At 41.4% G+C, this 21,596-nt stretch overlaps 1 protein-coding gene across 1 annotated transcript in view; it reads right to left on the bottom strand.

Moving 5' to 3' along the window:
• Window positions 1–21,325, bottom strand: part of MCUR1 (mitochondrial calcium uniporter regulator 1) — a 36,833-nt gene extending 15,508 nt beyond the window's left edge. The window contains exons 1-7 of the mRNA XM_081827501.1: window positions 20,801–21,325; window positions 13,004–13,141; window positions 9,454–9,557; window positions 8,320–8,421; window positions 5,496–5,537; window positions 4,725–4,796; window positions 6–201 (exon numbers count right to left, since the gene is read on the bottom strand). Coding sequence (XP_081683627.1) covers window positions 6–201; window positions 4,725–4,796; window positions 5,496–5,537; window positions 8,320–8,421; window positions 9,454–9,557; window positions 13,004–13,141; window positions 20,801–21,230 — 1,084 coding nt within the window. The 5' untranslated portion in view covers window positions 21,231–21,325. The remainder of the gene's footprint in view (window positions 1–5; window positions 202–4,724; window positions 4,797–5,495; window positions 5,538–8,319; window positions 8,422–9,453; window positions 9,558–13,003; window positions 13,142–20,800) is intronic.
• Window positions 21,326–21,596: the final 271 nt, after the last annotated feature.

Raw genomic sequence — 21,596 nt, 5'->3', positions numbered from 1 at the left:
TTTACCACAACAAAAAAAAACAAACACCCTAGGACACAAAACTTGAGTGTCCCCTCCCATTAACACATCATTACAAAGGACAGTATGCACGCATGGGATGAAGCCAAGATGAACACAATGACCAAGAAAAGTAGTCTCATTTCTTACCAATGCCACCATTTCTGTCCTCAGTTCCAGCAGCTTCCTTTCATTCAACGAGTACTGAAACAAACAAACGTGTAACATAGGTCAGATTCTGATTTATTCCTTTCTCCCTCTCCTTCTCTGATGCCTTCAATGTTCTGTTCCTTCCAAGAATATAGGACACTAGACATCACCTCTGGAATCAAGTAGCCTACTTCCCCCTCTTCTTTAGATGTGTTTTCTGAAGCTTCTCATTTCTAGCCACTCACTGTTCCAGTATACGATTCCCTTTGTCACCCTTCACCTCTCCTGCTCTTGTCGTCTGTTTGCTGTGATGCCATTTGGCCCCTCCCACTAGTGTAAAAGCATTTCCTGGGGACCAATTTGCCTGGCTGCTGAGTCATGTGCTTTTTGGCTTTGAGAGGGTTAAAAAAAGTGGGGAACAATTTAGTTTGGGAGCTAACCCATCGCAATCACAAAATTGGTCACTACCTGAGGTTTAGACAAAGTTAGGAATGTTATAAAGTTGAGGAAAAAAAAGTTTCAAGGAATATTTTATGTGACATAGACATTGCCTAAAGATAAATTATAAATACACCGGTACAAGAAATACACTAAACCATCACATGTTGGTTTTAATTAAACAACCACCACCCACTTGGGTGTGTCACAGTCCAGTAGTACTAAAGGAACTGACTAGCACTACTCAGAATCAAAGTGGTATCTTGCCTTAATGTTTATGCAAAGATTTAATGCAATTTTGTTGAATTGAGACCAAAATCAGACATATCTTCTTAGCAGTGGGCATTAGGATTTAACTGAGCAAATGAAAATCTATAATTTAAATGAAAAAATTAGCATTTAATTCTTCACTAAATTAACACTGTGAAAGGGGAGAAAATTAATGCTTAACTATCTAGAAACTTTCTAGCTATAAAATGTTCCCCTGGAACTACCAGGGGACTAGAATATAAAAACAGTATTATTCAGAAATTTAAAAAAAAAATTTTTTTTAATTTTTTGCAAAATTGGGAAAAAAAAAAAACCCCAAAACCCCAAACCAAGGACTAGTCCAGGACCAAAGAATGCTCATCTCCATCTTTAATGTCAGGGTTTCAGATGAGGAAAGAGCTATGCATCGAATGGCCACAAGAGGGCAGGGCGGACTGGATTTTTGGACTCCCGTCTTCACCAAGTCAGTATTGACTCGACCACAAGGGAAAAGAAAAGCCTAAATCCTGACACTGCTGTGATTTTTAAAATCACACCTATGTGAGTCCATCTCCCTGCACCCCCCAAGCGGCTTACATACAGGCCATGCTGCTCTGAACTGGCTGTAAGCACCACCAGTTATAGAACTGAAACAGAACTGTATTCAACAAGGAGAGGGAGGGTCACGTAACTCCTCTTTACCAATGCACACGCAATACGTACTGCTGTCCTGTCCTTCAGAGTTTAGGAAGTTTAGGATGACCAAGAACCACTTCTCAGCTAGGTTAATAAATCCCATCAATTCACTGGCTCTCACCCATGTTCATCAGTCCCACATCCTCCTTAGCTATGGGCATCTTCCTAAATCAAGTGCATTCAGATTTTTTGCTAAGTACACAACCCATAGGGACGCTCCTCCTTGGGGAGGGGGTGGGAGGGATGGGATAACTGGGTGATGGACATTAAGGAGGGCACGTGATGTAATGAGCACTGGGAAATATCTAAGACTGATGAATCACTGAACTCTACCCCTGAAACTAATAATAAACTCTGTTAATTAACTGAATTTAAATTTAAAAAAAATATGTTAATATGGTTAAAAAAGAATATTTTAGACAAATTTGAATTTAAAATTCTAAATAACAGTGTTATGCAGAGCCATCTTGACACCTGAGGCAAGAGGAAAAATCAGTAATATCTTAAAGTCTGGGTATTTCATTTGTCCGAGATTTTATGTTCATTTAAATATTTTACTACTGCATTAAAATATTATTCATCCTAATTTAAAAAAAAGTTTCTCCTTTTCTAGAGACTAATCATACACTAGCAACTGTTAAATATTTTACTGATACTAGGTGAATTAATCTTTATGGTTGAAAAGTGTTTTTTGAGGGACGTCTGGGTGGCTCAGTCCGTTAAACGTCTGCCTTTGGCTCAGGTCATGATCCCAGGGTCCTGGGATCGAGCCCCACATCGGACTCCCTGTTCAGCAGGGAGCCTGCTTCTCCCTCTGCCTCTGCCTGCAGCTCCCCCTGCTTGTGCTCTGTCAAATAAATAAAATCTTTAAAAAAAAAAAGTGGTTTTTGAGACAAGAAAGACAGGTGACATGGGAATAATGATTTTGTACAACAAAGCTCAGCTTAACTCTTAAAATCCAGAAGTGGTTCCAAAATAGAGTTAAGTACTTGTTTGAATTTCAGTATTAGCTTCATTTATCATTGCAGCACATTCTGGTTAAAAGCAAATTGTGAAAAATCAGAAGACAATGAACAACTGTGCATACTCAGTTTCTACATGTGTATACAGTTCTGTTAGTAAAAGATGCTTCACATGGCCTATTTCTCATTATTCTAAGAATAAAGAAGGTATCTAACTATTGCTATCAAATTCAAATAAAGCCTGAACAAGAAGATAGATGGGCTAAAAGTCACTAGAGGCAACTCAACATTATTTTTATTAGAACATACATATTCATTGAAGCATTATTTGCAATCGCTGAGACACAGAAGATTAAGTGTCCACTGATGGATGAAGGGATGAAGAAAATGTGGTGCACATATATACTTGAATATGAGTCAGCCATAAAAAAGAAGGAAATCCTGCCATTTGTGATAACATGGATGGACCTTGAGTACTTACACTAAGTGAAATATGAGAAAGACAAATACTGTACAGTCTCTCTTACATGTGGAATCTAAAATCTTAAAAACCCCCCAAAACCAAAAAGAATCCCCCAAAAACCTGAGTTCACAGATACAAAGAACAGGATGGTGGTTGCCAAAGGTGGGAGCTGTGGGGTGGGTGAAATGGGTCAAAAGGTACAAACTTACAGCTGTAAAATAAGTTAAGCCCTAGGATGTAATGCAGGGCATGGAGACTACAGTGAATAATACCACACTGTCTATTTGAAAGTTGCTAAGAGAATAAATCTTAAAAGTTCTCATCACAAGAAAAAAATTTTCTATCTATGTATGATGACGGATGGTAACTAGACTTACAGTGGTGGCCATTCTGCAGTGTATACAAGTATCAAATCATTATGCTGTACGCCTGAAACTAACGTAATGCTGTATACGTCAATTATAACCGAATAAAATAAAAAATTGAAAAAAAAGTGTTCCTGCGCAAACTCTGAGGGGGCAAAATAGTACTTCTATGCATTATTTTTGAAAAAGGACAGCAGAACTGTATCTGCACGGCTTTCTTGGGTCCTGTACATGATCCCACAGGGGTAAGTACCCTTCTGCTTACTTACAACCTACATTTCTGAGATTTTTTTAAAGATTTTTATTTCTTTATTTCAGAAAGAGAGAACACACACGAGCAGGGGTAAGGGGCAGAGAGAGAAGGAGAAGCAGGCTCCCCACCAAGCAGGGAGCCCAACATGGCGCTCGATCCCAGGACCTCAGGATCATGACCTGAGCTGAAGGCAGACACTCAACCGACTGAGCCACCCAGGCGCCCCTTCTGAGATCTTTTTGGTAACAAATGTACAGAAGTACTTTTCCTAATTAAAAATTTCAATTTAATATAACTTAAAAAATAGTTTCGAATTTGCATTTCAAAACAATGTGATCAAGTCATTAAGATTTCTCTATTTAAAATTTGAAAAAGACTATATGGAAATATTTTTTTAATCTTGAATTTCAGTGTAGAATTTAATTTAGTATTATTCAAGACAGATGATCAACTTAACTTCTGAAAAATCTGGACCTGTGGAGGTTTAAGTTAGAGGACACAGGGCGAGACTGGGTTTGATTTCTTTTGTAATGTCTAAGTAACACATAATTTAGTCTCTCTCTCTCTCTGAAATAAAATGAGATTCAAACTTGATTTGACCAAGAGTTTAGTTGTTTTTTTTTTTTAAAGATTTTATTTAGTTATTTGACACAGAGAGAGAGACAGTGAGAGCAGGAACACGAGCAGAGGGAGTGGGAGAGGGAGAAGCAGGCTTCCCACGGAGCAGGGAGCCCGATGCGGGGCTCGATCCCAGCTGGGATCATGACCTGAGCCGAAGGCAGACGCCCAATGACTGAGCCACCCAGGCTCCCCGAGTTTAATTTTTTTTTTTTAAAGGTTTTATTTTTAAGTAATCTCTACACAATGTGGGGCTTGAACTTGAACTCATTACTCATTACCTCAAGATCAAGAGTCACACACGCTCTAGCGACTGAACCAGCCGGGCGCCTCCCAAGATTTTCATTTTATTTTTGAAAGCACCAAATTTAAGCTCTAAGCCAGAATACAATTACAGGGAAAACTGTGTCTAACAACGACGCACAGGTAAACGTTTAACGGTACTGGTGAACTGTCTATAAACTCAGACTGGATCGAGCATTCCATCCTGCAAAGAGATGAATTCACACTCCGTTTATAATAAAGGAACTTACCAATTCCTTCACTCTGCTCTTTTCTAGATTGAAGTCTAACTTGGTATCTGTTCGGACTTTGACCACTTCATCCTGGCAGGAGGGCAAACAAAGAGAGAAAGAAATCCAAAGTGAGAAATGGAAACCCTCCTGGGATGTGAAGCCTGGGACTTCCCAGTCATATATACAAATAACCCCCGCTTATGCTCAAGTCAGTCCAGAGTGGGTTACCACTGCTTTTAACCTCGAGATTCCCAGTGAACTCTCCTTATGGAATTTATGACTGAAGCTGTTCCCTGGACAACTCTGGAAAGCAGAGATGGACTCAAAGAAGGAAAATATGTAATTCTGGTTTAAATAAAGCCTTCTTTCTGACACTCGTCAGAGCCTTTTCTACCTTAACATCCATGTCCTCTCCACTTAAAAAAAAAAAAAAAGAAATTGAACAGCTGGTACAGTCAGCATTTTGAAATCGCATGAAATTCTCTAAAGCCAGTCTGTTCTAACAGAACCTAAAGGCTCCATATGGGGCAACTTCAACACTTTTAATTTAAAGATGACTTCCTTCATCCTAGAACATAATTTTCTTAATGAATTTGGTTACAGACATCACCAACTTATTCACTGACTATTCTCAGCTAAATCTTTCAGTGTGTACTTTCCAGACATATTACACAACTATTTAACATAGGATTACGTTTTTAAGAACACCTAAAAAACTTCTGACATTGTATTTATTACTATGTTTACGTTAACTGCCAACAAGCATGCAAGGAGGAGTGAGGGTCTCACCATTATTTGTTGTTTTAACCGATGTAGTTCCACGTTTATCTTCTAAAAACACATTAAAAAAAAACCACAAAAACAAGTCAAGGATATGGCTAGAAGGTTAGAAAAAAATACATAAAACTTGGTAATAAACTTACATTAGAACATGTTTTTGTGCACAGTTCTAGCTGCATTCAGAATGAAACATGAGCTGAAAAGTCTTAGGAGCAGACGATCTGTCATGCCAGGACGGTATTACAACGCATGCGTCTACTGGGACGCCTGGGTGGCTCAGTTGTTAAGTGTCTGCCTTTGACTCAGGTCATGATCCCAGGGTCCTGGGATCAAGTCCCGCATCGGGCTCCCTGCTCGGCGGGAAGCCTGCTTCTCCCTCTCCCACTCCCCCTGCTTGTGTTCCCTCTCTTGCTGTCTCTCTCTCTCTCTGTCAAATAAATAAATAAACAAAAATCTTAAAAAAAAACAAACAAAAAACAACGCATGCGCCTGTCTTGAGATCAGTTTTAATCCATCCCAAAGGTTACATAAAATCAGTAATACAGTTTAATTCTTTTTTTAAGTAGGCTCCCCAGCGTGGAGCCCGATGCGGGGTTTGAACTCATGACCCTGAGATAAGACCTGAGCCAAGATCAAGAGTCGAAGGCTTATTCACTGAGCCACCCAGGCGCCCTAGTAACACAATTGTTTTTAACATACACGTTTGCCTCCAGAGGCCCTTCTGTCTTTAATACCTCCTTCAATTTTTCTTTTAACAAATTCTGCCTTCAAACAGCCAATTTCAAGGGCAAATGTGAGAGTTTCAAACTACTCTTTTCTAGCAAAAGGGATCTTTTGCTAGAAGGCCTCTCACAGGACTAAGATGAACTGCTAATAAATGGACTTCTTTTATGAGACTTTAGCTAAGACTGAAAATAAAAGGAAGGATGCAAACACAGCACTTACTTCAATGCTGAACCCCTATGCCACACTTTTTAAAAAAAAAATTATTTTGTTATGTTATGTTAGTCACCATACAATACATCAATAGTTTTTGATGTAGGGATCCATGATTCATTGTTTTCATATAACACCCAATGCTCCATGCAGTACGTGCCCTCAATACCCATCACCGCGCTAACCCATACCCGCACCCCCCTTCCCCTCTAAAACCCTCAGTTTGTTTCTTAGAGTCCACAGTCTCTCATGGCTCATCTCCCCCTCCGATTTCCCCCCCTTCATTTTTCCCTTCCTTCTCCTAATGTCCTCCATGCTACTCCTTATGTTCCATAAATAAGTGAAACCATATGATAATTGATTTTCTCTGCCGGACTTATTTCACTTAGCATAATCTCCTCCAATCCCATCCATGCTGATGTAAAAGTTGGGTATTCATCCTTTCTGATGGCTGAGTAATATTCCATTGTATATATGGACCACATCTTCTTTATCCATTCATCTGTTGAAGGGTATCTCAGCTCTTCCCACAGTTTGGCTATTGCAGACATTGCTGCTATGAACATTGGGGTGTATATGGCCCTTCTTTTCACTACATCTGTGTCTTTGGGGTAAATACCCAGGAGTGCAATTGCTGGGTCATAGGGTAGCTCTATTTTTAATTTTTTGAGGCACCTCCACACTGTTTTCCAAAGTGGCTGTACCAACTTGCATTCCCACCAACAGTGTAAGAGGGTTTCTCCATAACCTGTCCAACATTTGTTGTTTCTTGCCTTGTCAATTTTTCTATGCCACACTTTAGAAACCAAGGGATATATCTGCAATGACGTGGATGGAACTAGAGGGTATTAGGCTAAGTGAAGTAAGTTCATCAGAGAAAGACAAATACCATAATTTCACTCATGTGGAATTTAAGAAACAAAACAGATGAACACAGGGGAAGGGAAGGAAAAATACAATAAGATAACAACAGAGAGGGAGGCAAACCATAAGAGATTCTTAATCATAGGGAACAAACTGAGGGTTGCTGGAGGGGAGAGGGCGGGGGGGATGGGGGAACCGGGTGATGGGCATTAAGGAAGGGACTTGATGTAATGAGCACTGGGTATTATATGTACATAATGAATCACTAAATTCTACCCCTGAAACTCATAATACACTGTATGTTAACTAAACTGAATTAAAAAAAAAAATAAAAAAACAAGAAACCAAGGGATATTTTGCAGCAGCACTTTGTGATAACCAAAAGCTGGAAACAATTCTAATATGCAGTTGGCCCTTGAACAACGCAGGGGGTTAGGGGCACTGATCCCACCCAGTTAAAAATCTCCATACATAACTTTTGACTCCCCGAAAACTCAACTACTAATAGCCCACCGTTGACCAGAAGCCTTACTGGTAACATGACACATATTTTGAATGTTGTATGTGTTACATACCATCTTCTCAGAATAAAGTAAGCCAGGGAAAAGCAAATGTTATTAAGAAAATTTTAAGGAAGAGAAAACATTTACTGAACTGTGTAAGTGGACCTGTTCAGTTCAAACCCATGTTGTTCAGGGGTCAAGTGTACATCACAGTAGAAAAATGTGGCACATTCATATAATACTACCGACTGATAGATACTGAGCAAGACTGATCTATTGTAAGACGCACCACAGCATTCCCCCAGATGAAGTCCTGGAAAAGGCAAAACCAGTCAACGGTGACGCAGGTCAGGATAGCGGTCTTCCTGGCAGGGGATTAGCAAGCTTCTGGGGCGCCAGTAATGTTCTACTTCTTGATCTGGTGGTGGACAATTTGTGAAAACACATCGAACTTGTGCCCTTTTTCTGTGCATTTATGTCTCAATGTCTCGATAGTGAGCATCTTAATATGAGTGGCTCTTTAGTTTTACCTCATTTTCTGCTCTGAGGGCTGAAAATTCACTCTTCTCCAAAATAATCATATCTTTTTTCACGCTGGCAATCTGAGACATTATTTGCTGAACAGTGATCTCCTAGGAAAAGAAAAACAAAACATATAACCTAGGCTGGCCTAGGATGTCTGCCTCTTACCTGGAATCATATTAGTGAGAAACCAGGAGAATATGGACACGAGAAGAGAGGTTCAGCAAGGTCATCCTCTATTCCAGAATGAAGAAAGGAAAAGAATAAAGACTCAAGTCCAGTATCATCATCAAGTGAGCCAGTTCAAAGGGTGGCAGTCTGAGGACCAGCAGCTCAAGAACACACTGCTATAATTCCAGCCACATCTCCCTTTGTTAAGTATGGTGGACTGGAATAGGTCATTTTCAAGCATAGTTGAGTTTTCCAACATGAATCTACAACAGTTGACAAAATAGCTTCAAAAAAAGAAAAAAAAAAAAAAAAATATATATATTTTAAAGTAGGCTCCATGCCCAGTGAGGAGCCCAACGTGGGGCTTGAATTCATGACCCTGAGATCAAGACCTGAGCTGAGATTGAGTCGGATGGTTAACTGACTGAGCCACGGAGGTGCCCCTTGAATAAATTACTTTTTATAACACTGGAATCATTTGTCTCTCAACTATGGTTAGAAGTACTATATGCTTTTTGGGACGCCTGGGTGGCTCAGTCGGTTAAACACCTGCCTTTGAGTCCTGCATCAGGCTCCCGAGTCTGCTTCTCCCTCTGCCCCTCCCCCAGCTTGTGTTCTCTCTCTCTCAAATAAAATCTTTAAAAAAAGTACTATATGCTTTTCAATAGAATATTATCCAAAAATACATATTACAAATAACATCCCATGGGGCGCCTGGGTGGCTCAGTCATTAAGCGTCTGCCTTCAGCTCAGGTCATGATCCCAGGGTCCTGGGATCAAGCCCCGCATCGGGCTCCCTGCTCGGCGGGAAGCCTGCTTCTCCCTCTCCCACTCCCCCTGCTTGTGTTCCCTCTCTCGCTGTGTCTCTCTCTGTCAAATAAATAAAATCTTTAAAAAAAAACCCAAAAAACAAACAGATAACATCCCAGCTTTAGACTTTAAGTTTGCTACCATTCCCCGACAAAGCTAACCTGCTGCATCTTGGTGACCATATCCTTGTAGACAATATCCATGTTGGCGTCCGTGATCTTGACCAATGCAGAGACAGTGATTTCTGCTTGCTGGGTGGAGAACCCTAAGCAAACACACAAAGATAATCACACTCTGGAGACTCCATTTGTTGGGAAAAAAAGAGAAAAAACCCTTCACAGAAGAGGAGAAAATGTTTGAATTCAGAAAGACTGGAGTCCCAGGCTATGATGTGTCTGTCACTCTGGACAAGCATGACATATCTGTTTCTTCATGTAAAGATAAAGGGCCGGGCTGGTCTCCTCTACCGTCCTACCTAGCTGCAAAAAATCGTATTTCCTGACAATATCTCATGACATAGAGGAAGCCTGCAACGTGGGGTCAAGGAAAGGAAAGCAAGATCAAAATTACAGATGCAATTTACTGCTAAGTAATCTTTATTTCCTTCCCCCTGGCCTAAATTTTCCAAAATAACGTGATTTCCTTATTTTAAAATGTACACGTTAGTAAGGAATAATTTACTTAAGTAGGAAAGCTCAATTATTTCACATCCAGCATAAAGCCATCAAATCATTGACCATCTAAAGATAACTAGTAATTTAGCTGTTAATTTATCTTATGTTAAAAGGCAAAATCTGTTCTTTTATTTTTCCTCCACAAGTCTCTTCGGTCACTTGCAGAGAGGGGCAAGGCTGGAAAAAAACATATTCTTTGATATTCAGTAAATGATGCTGAATTGAAAGATCTAACTCAGCAGTGTTACTACTTTTAGTAACTTTAGATAGTACTGCCTGGAAAGCTAATAATACCCTATATGTTAATTAATTGAATTTAAATTAAAAAATAAAAAAATAAAGTTGGAAATAAAAAAATAACTTTAGATAGTAATTTATATTTCACATTGGAACTTCTAATAAAATGCTTGAAACCAAGTCCCTGGAAAGTAATTTTTTTCTATTAAATACTTTCATCCATAAGAACTACAGAAGAATCTACTGATTCTAGTAATTAAAGGCACATTTGCTTGAATAAAATTATAACTGATACAATTTGGATGAGATTAAGCACAGACTATAATTTTTTAAAATTTTATTGAGAAAGTGAGTTCACGCGTGTGCACACATACACGAGTGGGGGGAGGGGCAGAGGGAGAGGGGGAGAGAGAATCTCAAGCAGACTCCCTGCTGAGCACAGAGCCTGGAGCTCAATCTCAAGACCCTGAGATCATAACCTGAGCCAAAATCAAGAGTCTTAATGGACTGAGCCACCCAGGCGGCCCCTAACTATAATTAAGAAACAAAGACAAAGATTTAAAAGAGATAAAAAGACCTCCAAAGACCTACTCCCTTCATTTATTCAAAATCCTTTGATTTTCAACATGTGGGTCATCTGCAGCTAGAAAAATTATCCAAAAGGTTACCCATCCAATTGTTACACTGGTTTACTCTAGGGTACTGGGATTGAGAATATTTTTTCCTGTTTCTTTTCTGCTTGAAAATGTGTCTTGTAATTTTTAAAACTTTATGAAGAAGCGTTCATAGTTAAACATAGTTAGGTTTGGCAATTATGAAGAAAAGAAAAAGAGACCAGAGGAGAACTTAGGCTGATAATAAACTCCACAGCCTTATAATTTATAACCACCTGTGGGAGGAGAAAGGGATAAGAAAAAGTAGAAGTTAGGCCTGAAAACCTAAAGGGTTACCAGATACAAAATAATGCTTTGTAGGAACGAGAGAACAAGACACGATCAGGGTTAGAGAGATTACAGAGAGACCAGAAGTTCTGTGAAGCAGGAGACGTAGCTCTGGGGAAGACAAGGATGGAAGGTGGGAGTGCTCCTGGACAGGTCCTTCCAGGCCTCACCCTGCAGCATCTTAGATTCATCGTTCACTTAAGAGGCCTCACGCCCCACACTTCAGCGGGGTCCTTACAACACCAGTCTTGAGATATGCAAAGACTCATGCATCAAGGTTTGAAATCAAGAAAAGCAGGAAGTACATCTGTCGAAATATCACACTTTAAACATTCAACATGAACGTGATTTTTATTTATCAAAAGTAAATAAATAGATTTTTCGGTGAGGGAGGGGAAATACCCCCCTCCCCTGTTAATAGGAGAAAGATCTGGGGCCATCTCGAGCCCACTGCCGCTACCTTGCCACTTAAGATTTATGATGCTCCCCTACATAGTCAAACCCTAATGTGGAGTGAAACGCCCCCATTCTCTCGAATACAGCTTTTTACAATGGGTTACTTTGAATGCAAAAATACAAGGTCCACAGAAAAAAGGAAAAAGCAGGAAGACTTCTGCTTATCCACATAATTTCTGATGCCTCTCTTCTCCATTCCACTTTTCTTTTTTAAATTCTGAGCTGAAAGAAGTTTTGGTGAAAAAAAGGCCTAATGTTTCAAGTTTGAGAAGGAAAGCAATGAAAATCATGATACGGTACTTAACAGTTTTCCCAAAGTGCACTCAAGTACACTGTATTTCCTTTAATACTCAAAGGAATCTTTGGAATTCTTATTGTGCCCACCCTGCTGATGAGATGAGGAGACAGAAACCGGGAGGGACGGGGACGCCTGGGTGGCTCAGTCAGTTAAGCGTCTGCCTTCAGGTCAGGTCCATGATCTCGGGGTCCTGGGATCAACCCTGCATTGGACTCCACGCTCAGCAGGGAGCCTGCTTTTCCCTCTCCTTCTACCCCTGCCCCCTGCTTGTGCGCTCTCTGTCTCAAATAAATAAATAAAATCTAAAAAAAAAAAGAAAAAAGAAACTGGGAAAGACGAGAGAACTGCCTGGCTTTGCAGCTGGGTCCTGGCAGAGCTTGACGCAGAGCTTCTAACTCCCCAGTGCAAGCACAGAGCTCACTCCATCTGCTTGTCCTGGGCAAGCGAAGCACAGCTACAGAGGGTGGCTCTGCAGATACGAACACGTACAGCTGGGGAAAGATCTATCGTGTTGTCAAGAGCAACAAAACGGAAAACTAGAATTGGCCTATCTGTCTAGAGAAGATTCAGTGAGAATGTTACCTATGTACTGAATGCACTTTCAATAAATGTCATGTCTGTTAGAGCATCTTTTACATTAATTAACAGCAATAAGGAAAAATATTAGTTGGACTATTAAAAAAAACCACAAGCTGAAATTATTAGCAATTGCTGCTCAGCAACATTTTCATTTCATAACAATTTTAAAAGCACACAACATGCACAGTAACAAAACTACCACTTTGTGCGTCAGGCAGCTGTCATAGGAACCATTCCTGAGTTTTGCTAACTTGTGTCTAAATTTTTATCTGTAACACTCTACCTCCAGAGGGATGTTATAAAAATACACTTCTCACCGACAAAGAAAAATGTGTGCAAAAAGTCTCTCAACTGTACTGGCGGAAGCAAAATTGTCCTTAAACAAAAAATAAGAACTTAAAAAAACAGAGATTGACCAAAAGAGTGTATCTGTAGACTTAAACGCCAAAGAGAAATAGAAGTTAGATAAGATCACAAGAACTAAGTGTTTTTCCGAGTTTTTCCGAGTGACCCACAAAAGGATTACCATTTTCTTCCAGTAAACACACTAAGGCATGGGTGTCAAAGTAGAGCTTCTTGTTCCCGCAAGAGGTGAAATCTCTCCTTTTGTGGTCCAGATCTCTGCTGTGCTCCAGCTGCAGGCTCCCAGCAGAGAGGCTCAGCTCTAGAACGTAAAGGACAATTAGGCTCAAAACAGGATCTGATGGTAAAGAAAAGCTATGAAGGAATATGGCATACCTCAAAAGCCTACCTGGTTGGGGCTTTATGACATGAAATTCACATACCATACAATTCACCCATTTCTTCACCCATTTAAGTGTTCAATTTGATTTTAACTATAGAGTTCTGCAATCTTCTGCACAGTCAACTCTAGAACATTTTCATCATCCCAAAAAGAAACCCTATACCCTTTAGCTATCATGCCCCAATCTCCCTACTCCCTCAACCCCAGGCAACCCCTTATCCACTTTCTGTCTTTATGGATTTGCCTACTCTGTGCATTACTTATGAATAGAATTGTAAGGGATGTGGTATTGTGTGACTGGTTTTTTTCACTTAGGTGAGGTTTTCAAGGTTCATCCACCTTATAATTGTGTACTTTATAGCTTTTTATTGCTGAAATCTGTTTTAGGAATATACCGATTTTCTTACCTAGTGATCAGCTGAAGGACATCTGAGTTGTTTCCACTTCTTGGCTGCTATGAACAATGCTGCTGGGAACATTTGTGTACGAGATTCTGTGTGAACAAGTTTTCAGTTCTCTTGGGTATATACCCAGGAACTGAATTGTTGCATCATACAGTGACTCTGTGTTTATAAGGTTATGCCAGACTACTTTCCAAAGTGGCTACACATTTTTCATTCCCAACAGCAGTGTCTGAGGGTTCCAATTTCTCTACATTATCAACACTTGTTACTGTCTTTTTTATTATAACCATCATAATGGGTATAAAGTGGTATCCCATTGCAATTTAATTATTATTTTTTAGATATCTCTTCAACTATGGTATTTACTTATTTGTTCTCTATAATTAAGAGTGTTTCTTGGCTTGTCTCTCATTTTTTCCCTTTGTTCAGGTGTTTCTTAAATCCCATATGAGTGAAATCATATGGTATTTGTCTTTCTCTGACTTATTTTGCTTAGCATAATACTTTCCAGCTCTACCACATCATTGCAAATAGCAAGATTTCATTCTTTTTTATCGCTGAATAGTGTGTGGTGTGTATATATATATATCACCTGTTCTTTATCCATTCATCTATCGATGGACACTTGGGCTGCTTCCATAATTTGGCTATTGTAAATAATGCTGCAATAAACATAGGGATAGCACATTGCAGTTTTGATTTGTACTTCCTTGATGCCTAATGATGTTGAGCATCTTTTCACTGCTTATTGGCCATTTGTGTATCTTTGGAGAAACATCTATTCAGACCCTTTGCCCATTTAAAAAAATTGGGTTATCTTTTGGGGTGCCTGGGTGGCACAGTTGGTTAAGTGTCCAACTCTTGGTTTCAGCGCAGGTAGTGATCTCAGGGCTGTAAAACTGAGCCCCGCATCAGGCTCCAAGCTCAGGGCAGAGTCCGTTTAAGATTCTCTCTCCCTCTGCTCTTCCTGCTCATGCTCTAACAAATAAATAAATCTTTTAAAAAATTGGGTTATCTTTTTATTATTGAGTTGGTTGTTAAGAATTCTTTATACATTTTAGGGTCGCCTGGGTGGCTCAGTCGCTTGAGTGTCTGCCTTAGGCTCAGGTCATGATCCCAGAGTCCTGGGTCAGGATTCCTGCTCATCGGGGAGTCTGCTTCTCTGCCCCTCCCCTGGCTGGTGCTTTTTCTCTCTCTCACTTGCTTGCTCACTCTCTCTCTCTCTCACATAAATAAATAAAAATTTAAAAAAAGAATTCTTTAAATATTTTATTTTATTTTTATTTTTTAAAGGTTTTATTCAGTTGAGAGAGCAAGAGAGCGTGAGAAAAGGAAGCACGAGAAGGGGGAGGCTCAGAGGAAGAAGCAGACTCCTTGTTGAGCGGGGAGCCCGATGCGGGACTTGATCCTGGAACTCCAGGATCATGACCTGAGCAGAAGGCAGACACTTAACTGACTGAGCCACCCAGATGCCCTTCTTTATACATTTTAGATACAAGTTCCTTATCGTATAAGTAATTTGCAAATATTCTCTCCCATTCTGTGGGCTGGCTTTCACTTTCTTGATGGTGCCTTTCAAAGCACAATAGTTTTTAACTTTAACGAAGTCCAATTTATTTATTTTTGTTCCTTGTGCTTTTGGTGTCATATCTAAGAAACTACTGGCTAATTCCAGGACACAAAGATTTACACCAATTGTTTTTTTTTTTTTTAAGAGTTTTACAGTTTCAGCTCTTACTTTTAGGTCTCTGATCCATTTGAGTTAACTTTTATGTAGTGTGAGATGAGGGTTCGCCTTCTTTTGCGTGTGGATATCCAGTTGTTTCAGCATTATCTTGGAATTTGTCAAGAATCAGCTGACTGTAAATCATCTCTGGGTTCTCCATTCTATGCCACTGATTTATATCTGTCTTTATGCCAGTGACACATTTTCTTGATTACTTTTAGCTCTGTTGTAAGTTTTTATATCAGGAAAGGAGTCTTCTAGTTTTATTCCTTTTCAAGATTGCATTGGCCATTCTGAGTCCCTTGCATTTCCGTATGTATTTTAGGATCAGCTTATTAATTTCTACCGAGAAGCCACCTGAAACTTTGAGATTGTTTTAAATCTATAGATCAATTTGGGTAGAGCACAAAGTCTTCCAATCCATGAACATAGGATGTCTTTCCATTTATTTAGGTCTTTAATTCCTTTAATAATGTTATATAGGCTTCACACTATAGCTGACCCTTGAACACAGGTTTAGACCACATGGGTCCACTTATACACGGATTTTTTACAGTATGGTATTTCCTCTTCTTTATGATTTTCTTAATAATGTTTTCTTTTCTCTAGCTTCCATTATTCTAAGAATACAGAATATAACGCATATAATATATAAAATATGTGTTAAGTGACTGACTGTTATGGTAAAGTTTCTGGCCAACAGTAAGCTATTAGTAGTTAAATTTTGGGGAAGTCAAAAGTTATACACAGATTTTCAACTGTGTAGGAGTTGGCACTCCTCAGCCCTGTGTTGTTCAAGGGTGGTTAATCATATAAGTTCTGTGAGTTTTTTGTTAAATTTATCCCTAAGTACTTTATTCTTTTCAATGCTACTGTAAAGGGAATTGTTTTTTAGATTGTTCATTCTAGTGTATAGTAATGCAACTGATTTTTGTATTTTTTGTTATATTTTTTATGTTGATCTTGTACCCTGCAATCTTCCTGAACTTGTTAATTAGCTCTAATGGTTTTTTAGTGAATTCCTTAGAGTTTTCTATGTACAGGGTCATGTCACCTGTGAACAGTGATAGTTTTACTTCCTCCTTTTCATTGTCTTGCCCTGGTTAGAACTTCTAGTACAATGTTGCATGGCTGGTGATGGCAGACATCCTTGCAAGTCCTGACCTTTTGAGGGAAAGCATGCATCCTTCACTATTAAGTATGATGTTAGCTGTGGGTGTTTCACAGATGTCCTTTATCAGTGAGGCAGTTCCCTTCTATTCCTAATTTGTCAAGTGCTTTTTATCATGAAGGGGTGCTGAATTTTGCCAAATTCCTTTTCTTTGTCTTTTGAGATGATCACATAGTTTCTTTTTTTTTTTTTAATATGGTGTGGTACAGGAATTGATTTTCAGATGTTAAATGAGCCTGTTGTTCCTGGGATAGAATCCCCTTTGGTCATGATGTATACTCCTTTTTTACATATTGCTGGATTTGATTTGCTGAGTATTTTGTTGAGGATTTTTGTCTCTATTCATAAGAGGTACTGGTCAATAGTTTTCTTTGTGATGTCTCTACAAAAGCCTATCTTTAGAGATGTGTTCTAACAATTTGTATGTTAACCTTTCCTCTGAATTTCTGTGCATTTAGCCACAGATCCAACTCATTTTGTAAACTTGTTTCAAGGTGCTCATTTGAAGAAGGTAGCATGGTAAGGGTTCTCTGGCTTTTGTATTTCATGAACCATAAAAACAGTTTAAAAAAAATATGTAACAACTGCAATGCCAACTAGTAATTCTGTCCAGAAAGGACGTTTAAACACAATAGCTCCTTACTATTACAATCATACTGTAAAAGACATTTGGACAGCAGAAGAAAAAAAAGAGATGGACAATATAAAATAAAAAACTTTCATTTAAATGTATTAAACACAGCTATATGAAAATTTTGCTACATATTTGTCCTTACTTTTCTTTTTTTTTTTTTAAAGATTTTATTTATTTATTTGAGACAGAGAGAATGACAGAGACAGAGAGCACATGAGAGGGGGGAGGGTCAGAGGGAGAAGCAGGCTCCCCGCCAAGCAGGGAGCCCGATGCGGGACTCGATCCCGGGACTCCAGGATCATGACCTGAGCCGAAGGCAGTCGCTTAACCAACTGAGCCACCCAGGCGCCCTGTCCTTACTTTTCTATGATGCCAGGTTTGTAGAAGAGTGGTAGAAGAAAAAATAGTCACTACTAACTCAAAGTTTGAAAATCCCCTAAGGTAAATCCCCTAAGTGACAAGAAAGATACTTCAGCTAATCAGCTCCTATTGTCAATCCTTCACCTCTAAACACTCTAAAGGAAATTGCATGTAAGCAAAAAACGTGACATGGACAGAACCCTACAGATCTGATGTTTGTCTATAAGCCTACAGCAGTGGTTCCCACCTTGGAAAGAAGGTCACAGTCAGTGTCAAGGTAAGTATAAGAAATCCAATCATTTTGTACCAAGCGCTGTTTGCAGACTGACAAAATATAAAATGCAGTAACTGTAACATGTATGTGTGAGTTAAATGGTTTATTAGAAAAAAAAAAAAGGCCCTTATATTCAGAGAACCACTAGCCTACAGTATCAGGTCCTTGGCAAGGCACACAAATACAAAGCCTGTCCTAATTTAGCCCACACCTACCCTTTCAGCTTTCTTTCCAGCCACCTAAGTTATTCTGTGTCCTGTACCTGTATATCTTGGTACTCCATCCTTAAGTCTGGCTTGCCCCCCTTTTTCGACTGGCCAATTTTAAGCATCATTTTACCCCTCTTCATTTAATTTTACAATGTGCTAAGCAAACATTATGTTCCAGGCAGGGCATTATGCTATACTGAGTGGTTCGGTCTGCTAGTTCCACCCAGGTCAGAGGGCCGCCTTGATTGCTCCTTATCTGTGTTCGCAGCACAGCTCAGATAGCTCTATCACACCACTTACCATATTGTTTCCACATCTGCATCATCTACTAGTCCAAACATCCCAAGAGCAGTCAGTCTTAGTCATTTTTACATTGTCAGCATCTAGCAGAGGGCCTGGCAGACTGCAGACCAGAAATAATTTTGTTAAGAGAACTCTGTGATCTGGATCATGAGATGGTCTAGAAAGAAAACCTGAAATCCACCTCTTCACCTATGATCTTCCCTTTTTACATAAATTAGCTCAGTTAAATCTAGCCCCTCTTTTTTCATTCTTTATCCCCAGTACTGAGACAAAACTGGCCTCCAGGTGAAGAGACTCCAAATGTCTGCCTGATCACAGAACAGACCTAGCTTGAGAAACAGTGGTGGTGAATGAATGAATGAACGAATCTCTCAAGCGGCTCTCTAAAGGCTAACCCACCCATCTTTTTAAACTGTGCTCAACTGTCCCATGGATCAGAGAGCTTGAAAATATTTGAGTCTAGAACTGGCTGGTGAAGAGTGATGGGATTTTTCTAGTACCAAATTTGTTTCTAAGAACAAATTAATCATTTGTGTGATTTAAAACATATCTCTCTCTCTCTCACACACACACACAACATATACATCCCCAAAATAAACTATCATGACTGTTTCTAAACAAGAGCTAATTCCAATTTAGATGCTGCAGATTCTTTTCTTGTCCAAAACAACTGGAATTCAGTTCAACTGCAAGCTTACTTCAACAAAATATGTACTGTCATCTGAAAAGTGGAGAAAAGCCCTGGCCACTTCTCACTTGGCCGGCCAACCCCTGCCGATGGAAGCTGAATGCCATCTTGCCTTCTGTCAAAGGGCGAAGCCTGAGGAGGAGCATGCCTCTGACTCATTTTTCCTCCTTTATTGTGACAACAAAGTGAGGCCCAAGAACTAGGAATTCCCACTAATAACCAGGAAGCAAGTGAACTGAGCTATGTTAAAGTGCAATGCGTAATTCTCCTTTGGAAGGACCTTCAGGATATCAAAAGGATATTGAAACACACACACAAAAGAAGCCCAAAGTTAGCCTTGAACGGAGGAAACCAAGTACAAACTTGCTATTCATAACATCCTTAAGTCTCAGTAGCCCTACTGAGAACCCTGGCACCAAACAAATCACTAGGCTGGAAGTAAAGGAACAAAACTCTTTGGCTGATGGTTGCTCCTTAACTGTGTCTTGGCTGTTTCCCCATATTTATGCATCCGTCCTCACTCTGTGAAGAATGAGATCCTAAGAGCCTAATCCAATAGTACCACCTTCCTGATAAAATCAAAAAACTCATGAGAAAGAATACTCTTCCCTTTTGCCCCATAGTCTTGAATGAGGAGATGAAAATAAATCACTAATCACCAGCTTGTCAAAAAAAAAAAAAAAGAACAACAAAAGACAAAAGAACTGAAATAAAGACCAAAGTCATCTCTAACTCATAATTACTGCGGAACACTGACAAAGTTCACCACTCACTCCCCAACCTTTGTATGTAAAGCTTCCTTCCTTCACTTTTTTGCTCTCCCAATCAGTTTCTTCCCCAGCCTAGGGTATTTTTATATTTTAGAAACAGTCAATGTCTACTGGGCATTTCTATTAAGAAAAACATGAAAAAAAAAAAAAAAGCCATCAGTGTGGTTACTGACAGCTATTGATATGAGACCACCCAAAGTGATATTTTTGCCCTTTGCTGATAAAGATTACCCCAAATGATATTTTCATCAACAATGTGCTATCTAATAAATTGAGACTGTTTCAGACTTCCCTAATCTTTATGCAGGGCAGTGACCGCTCTCACCTCCTTCAAATGCCACCTTCTCAGTATAAACTATTCTGCTAACCCCATTTAAATTCATTGCTGGAGGCCTCACTTCCTAACCCTTATCACCTCCATATTTTTCCTACGGTATTTATCACTTCCGTACACAGATTATATGTAAATCATACGTGTATATATAAATTATAGCTACCTACCTACATCGTCTCCTCTGCTACAGTGTAGGTCCGAGATTTTGCTAACTGATATATGCCAAGTACCCAGAAAAGCGCCAGCCAAGCACAGAACAGGCAACTAGTGTTCAATGAGTTAATAAAGCCACTAGAGTCGGAAGTGAAATTGCAGTTCCTAGAGCTTCGCTCCTCAATCTCGCAACCCTCCCCCCGCAGCCGCCCGCACCCGAGCGGCGACACGAGGGACGCGTCACCGGCGCCCGCCCAGCGGCTCCACACCCCGGCGAGCACCAGCGCCCTGCCCAGTGCGCACCGCCCTCCCGGCATCCCGGCCAACTGCGCTCCACACACTTGTGCCCAGGACTCCGGGTCACCAGGGCGGAGGCAGACAGACCTTCGTCCCACGCCCCAGAGGAGCCCGGCGACCAAGGCTGACCCGACCTCTGGGTCGCCGAGCCTCCCCCACCCACCCAGCCCGGAAGGTCAAAGCCCAGGCTGGCCCCGCCCCCTGCCCGGCGAGGCGAGCCCCCTGCTCCCCCCACCCCGGCCGTGCGGCCCTCACCTCTCCTGGACGAAGTGAGGGCGGCCACGCGGCCGCGGCACAGGTGGAGGGCGCCGGCGGCCCAGGCGATGCCCGGGGCGAGGCCCGGCAGGTACCTCCCCGCGCCGCCGCGGCCGGCCGCGGGGACCGACGGCCTCGGGCGCGAGCTCTCCCGGTCCGCGAGGGACCGACGCGGGGCGACGGCGGCCAGGCGCGGGGAGGGCACGAGCAGGAGGAGGAGCAGCGGGGAGGCACGTGACGCGCCGCCGCGGGCCGCCGGGCCACGAAACCGCAGCGCCCCCAGACCCACAGACAGCGCTGACAGGCAGTGGCGCGCCGAGACGCCGCGGCCGCCCGGACTTCCGCAGCGGCCTGACGGCAGGAAGACTAGAAGCCGCCGGCGGCCCGGCGGACTCTTCGGCCTCCCGCCCGCGACGAAGCCGCAGTCCATCGCCACGGCGGTCACCGGTCCGGGCGCGTGCTCATGCTGCTCGCGCGCCGCGCCGGCCCGAGTCAGACGACAGGAGAGAGCGTGGGCGGTGGCGCCGGGCCCGCCCTTTCCTGCCGGGTGGGCGGGGCTCCGGGCGCGCGCCGGGGCGGGGCGGGGCGGGGCCAGGCGGGGCGGGGCTCGGCCCCAGGCCCCGCGAGAGAGGCGAGCCCGGGTCATGCGTGAGTCTGGGACCCGCTCAGTGGAGTGGAGGCCGCGGGCACTCCCGGACCTGCGATGCTTTCTGGCTGCCACGATTTGCATATTCATTACACTGGTGTCCTTACGAAGACATTCATTACCCTGGCGGCCTTTACAGTCCCGAGAAAA

Source organism: Leptonychotes weddellii, chromosome 8, assembly GCF_054177405.1.
Source record: "Leptonychotes weddellii isolate Sample4059 chromosome 8, ASM5417740v2, whole genome shotgun sequence".
Lineage (NCBI taxonomy): Eukaryota > Metazoa > Chordata > Mammalia > Carnivora > Phocidae > Leptonychotes > Leptonychotes weddellii.
The sequence above is the reverse complement of the archived record's forward strand: the minus strand, read 5'-3'. Positions and strand labels throughout refer to the sequence as shown.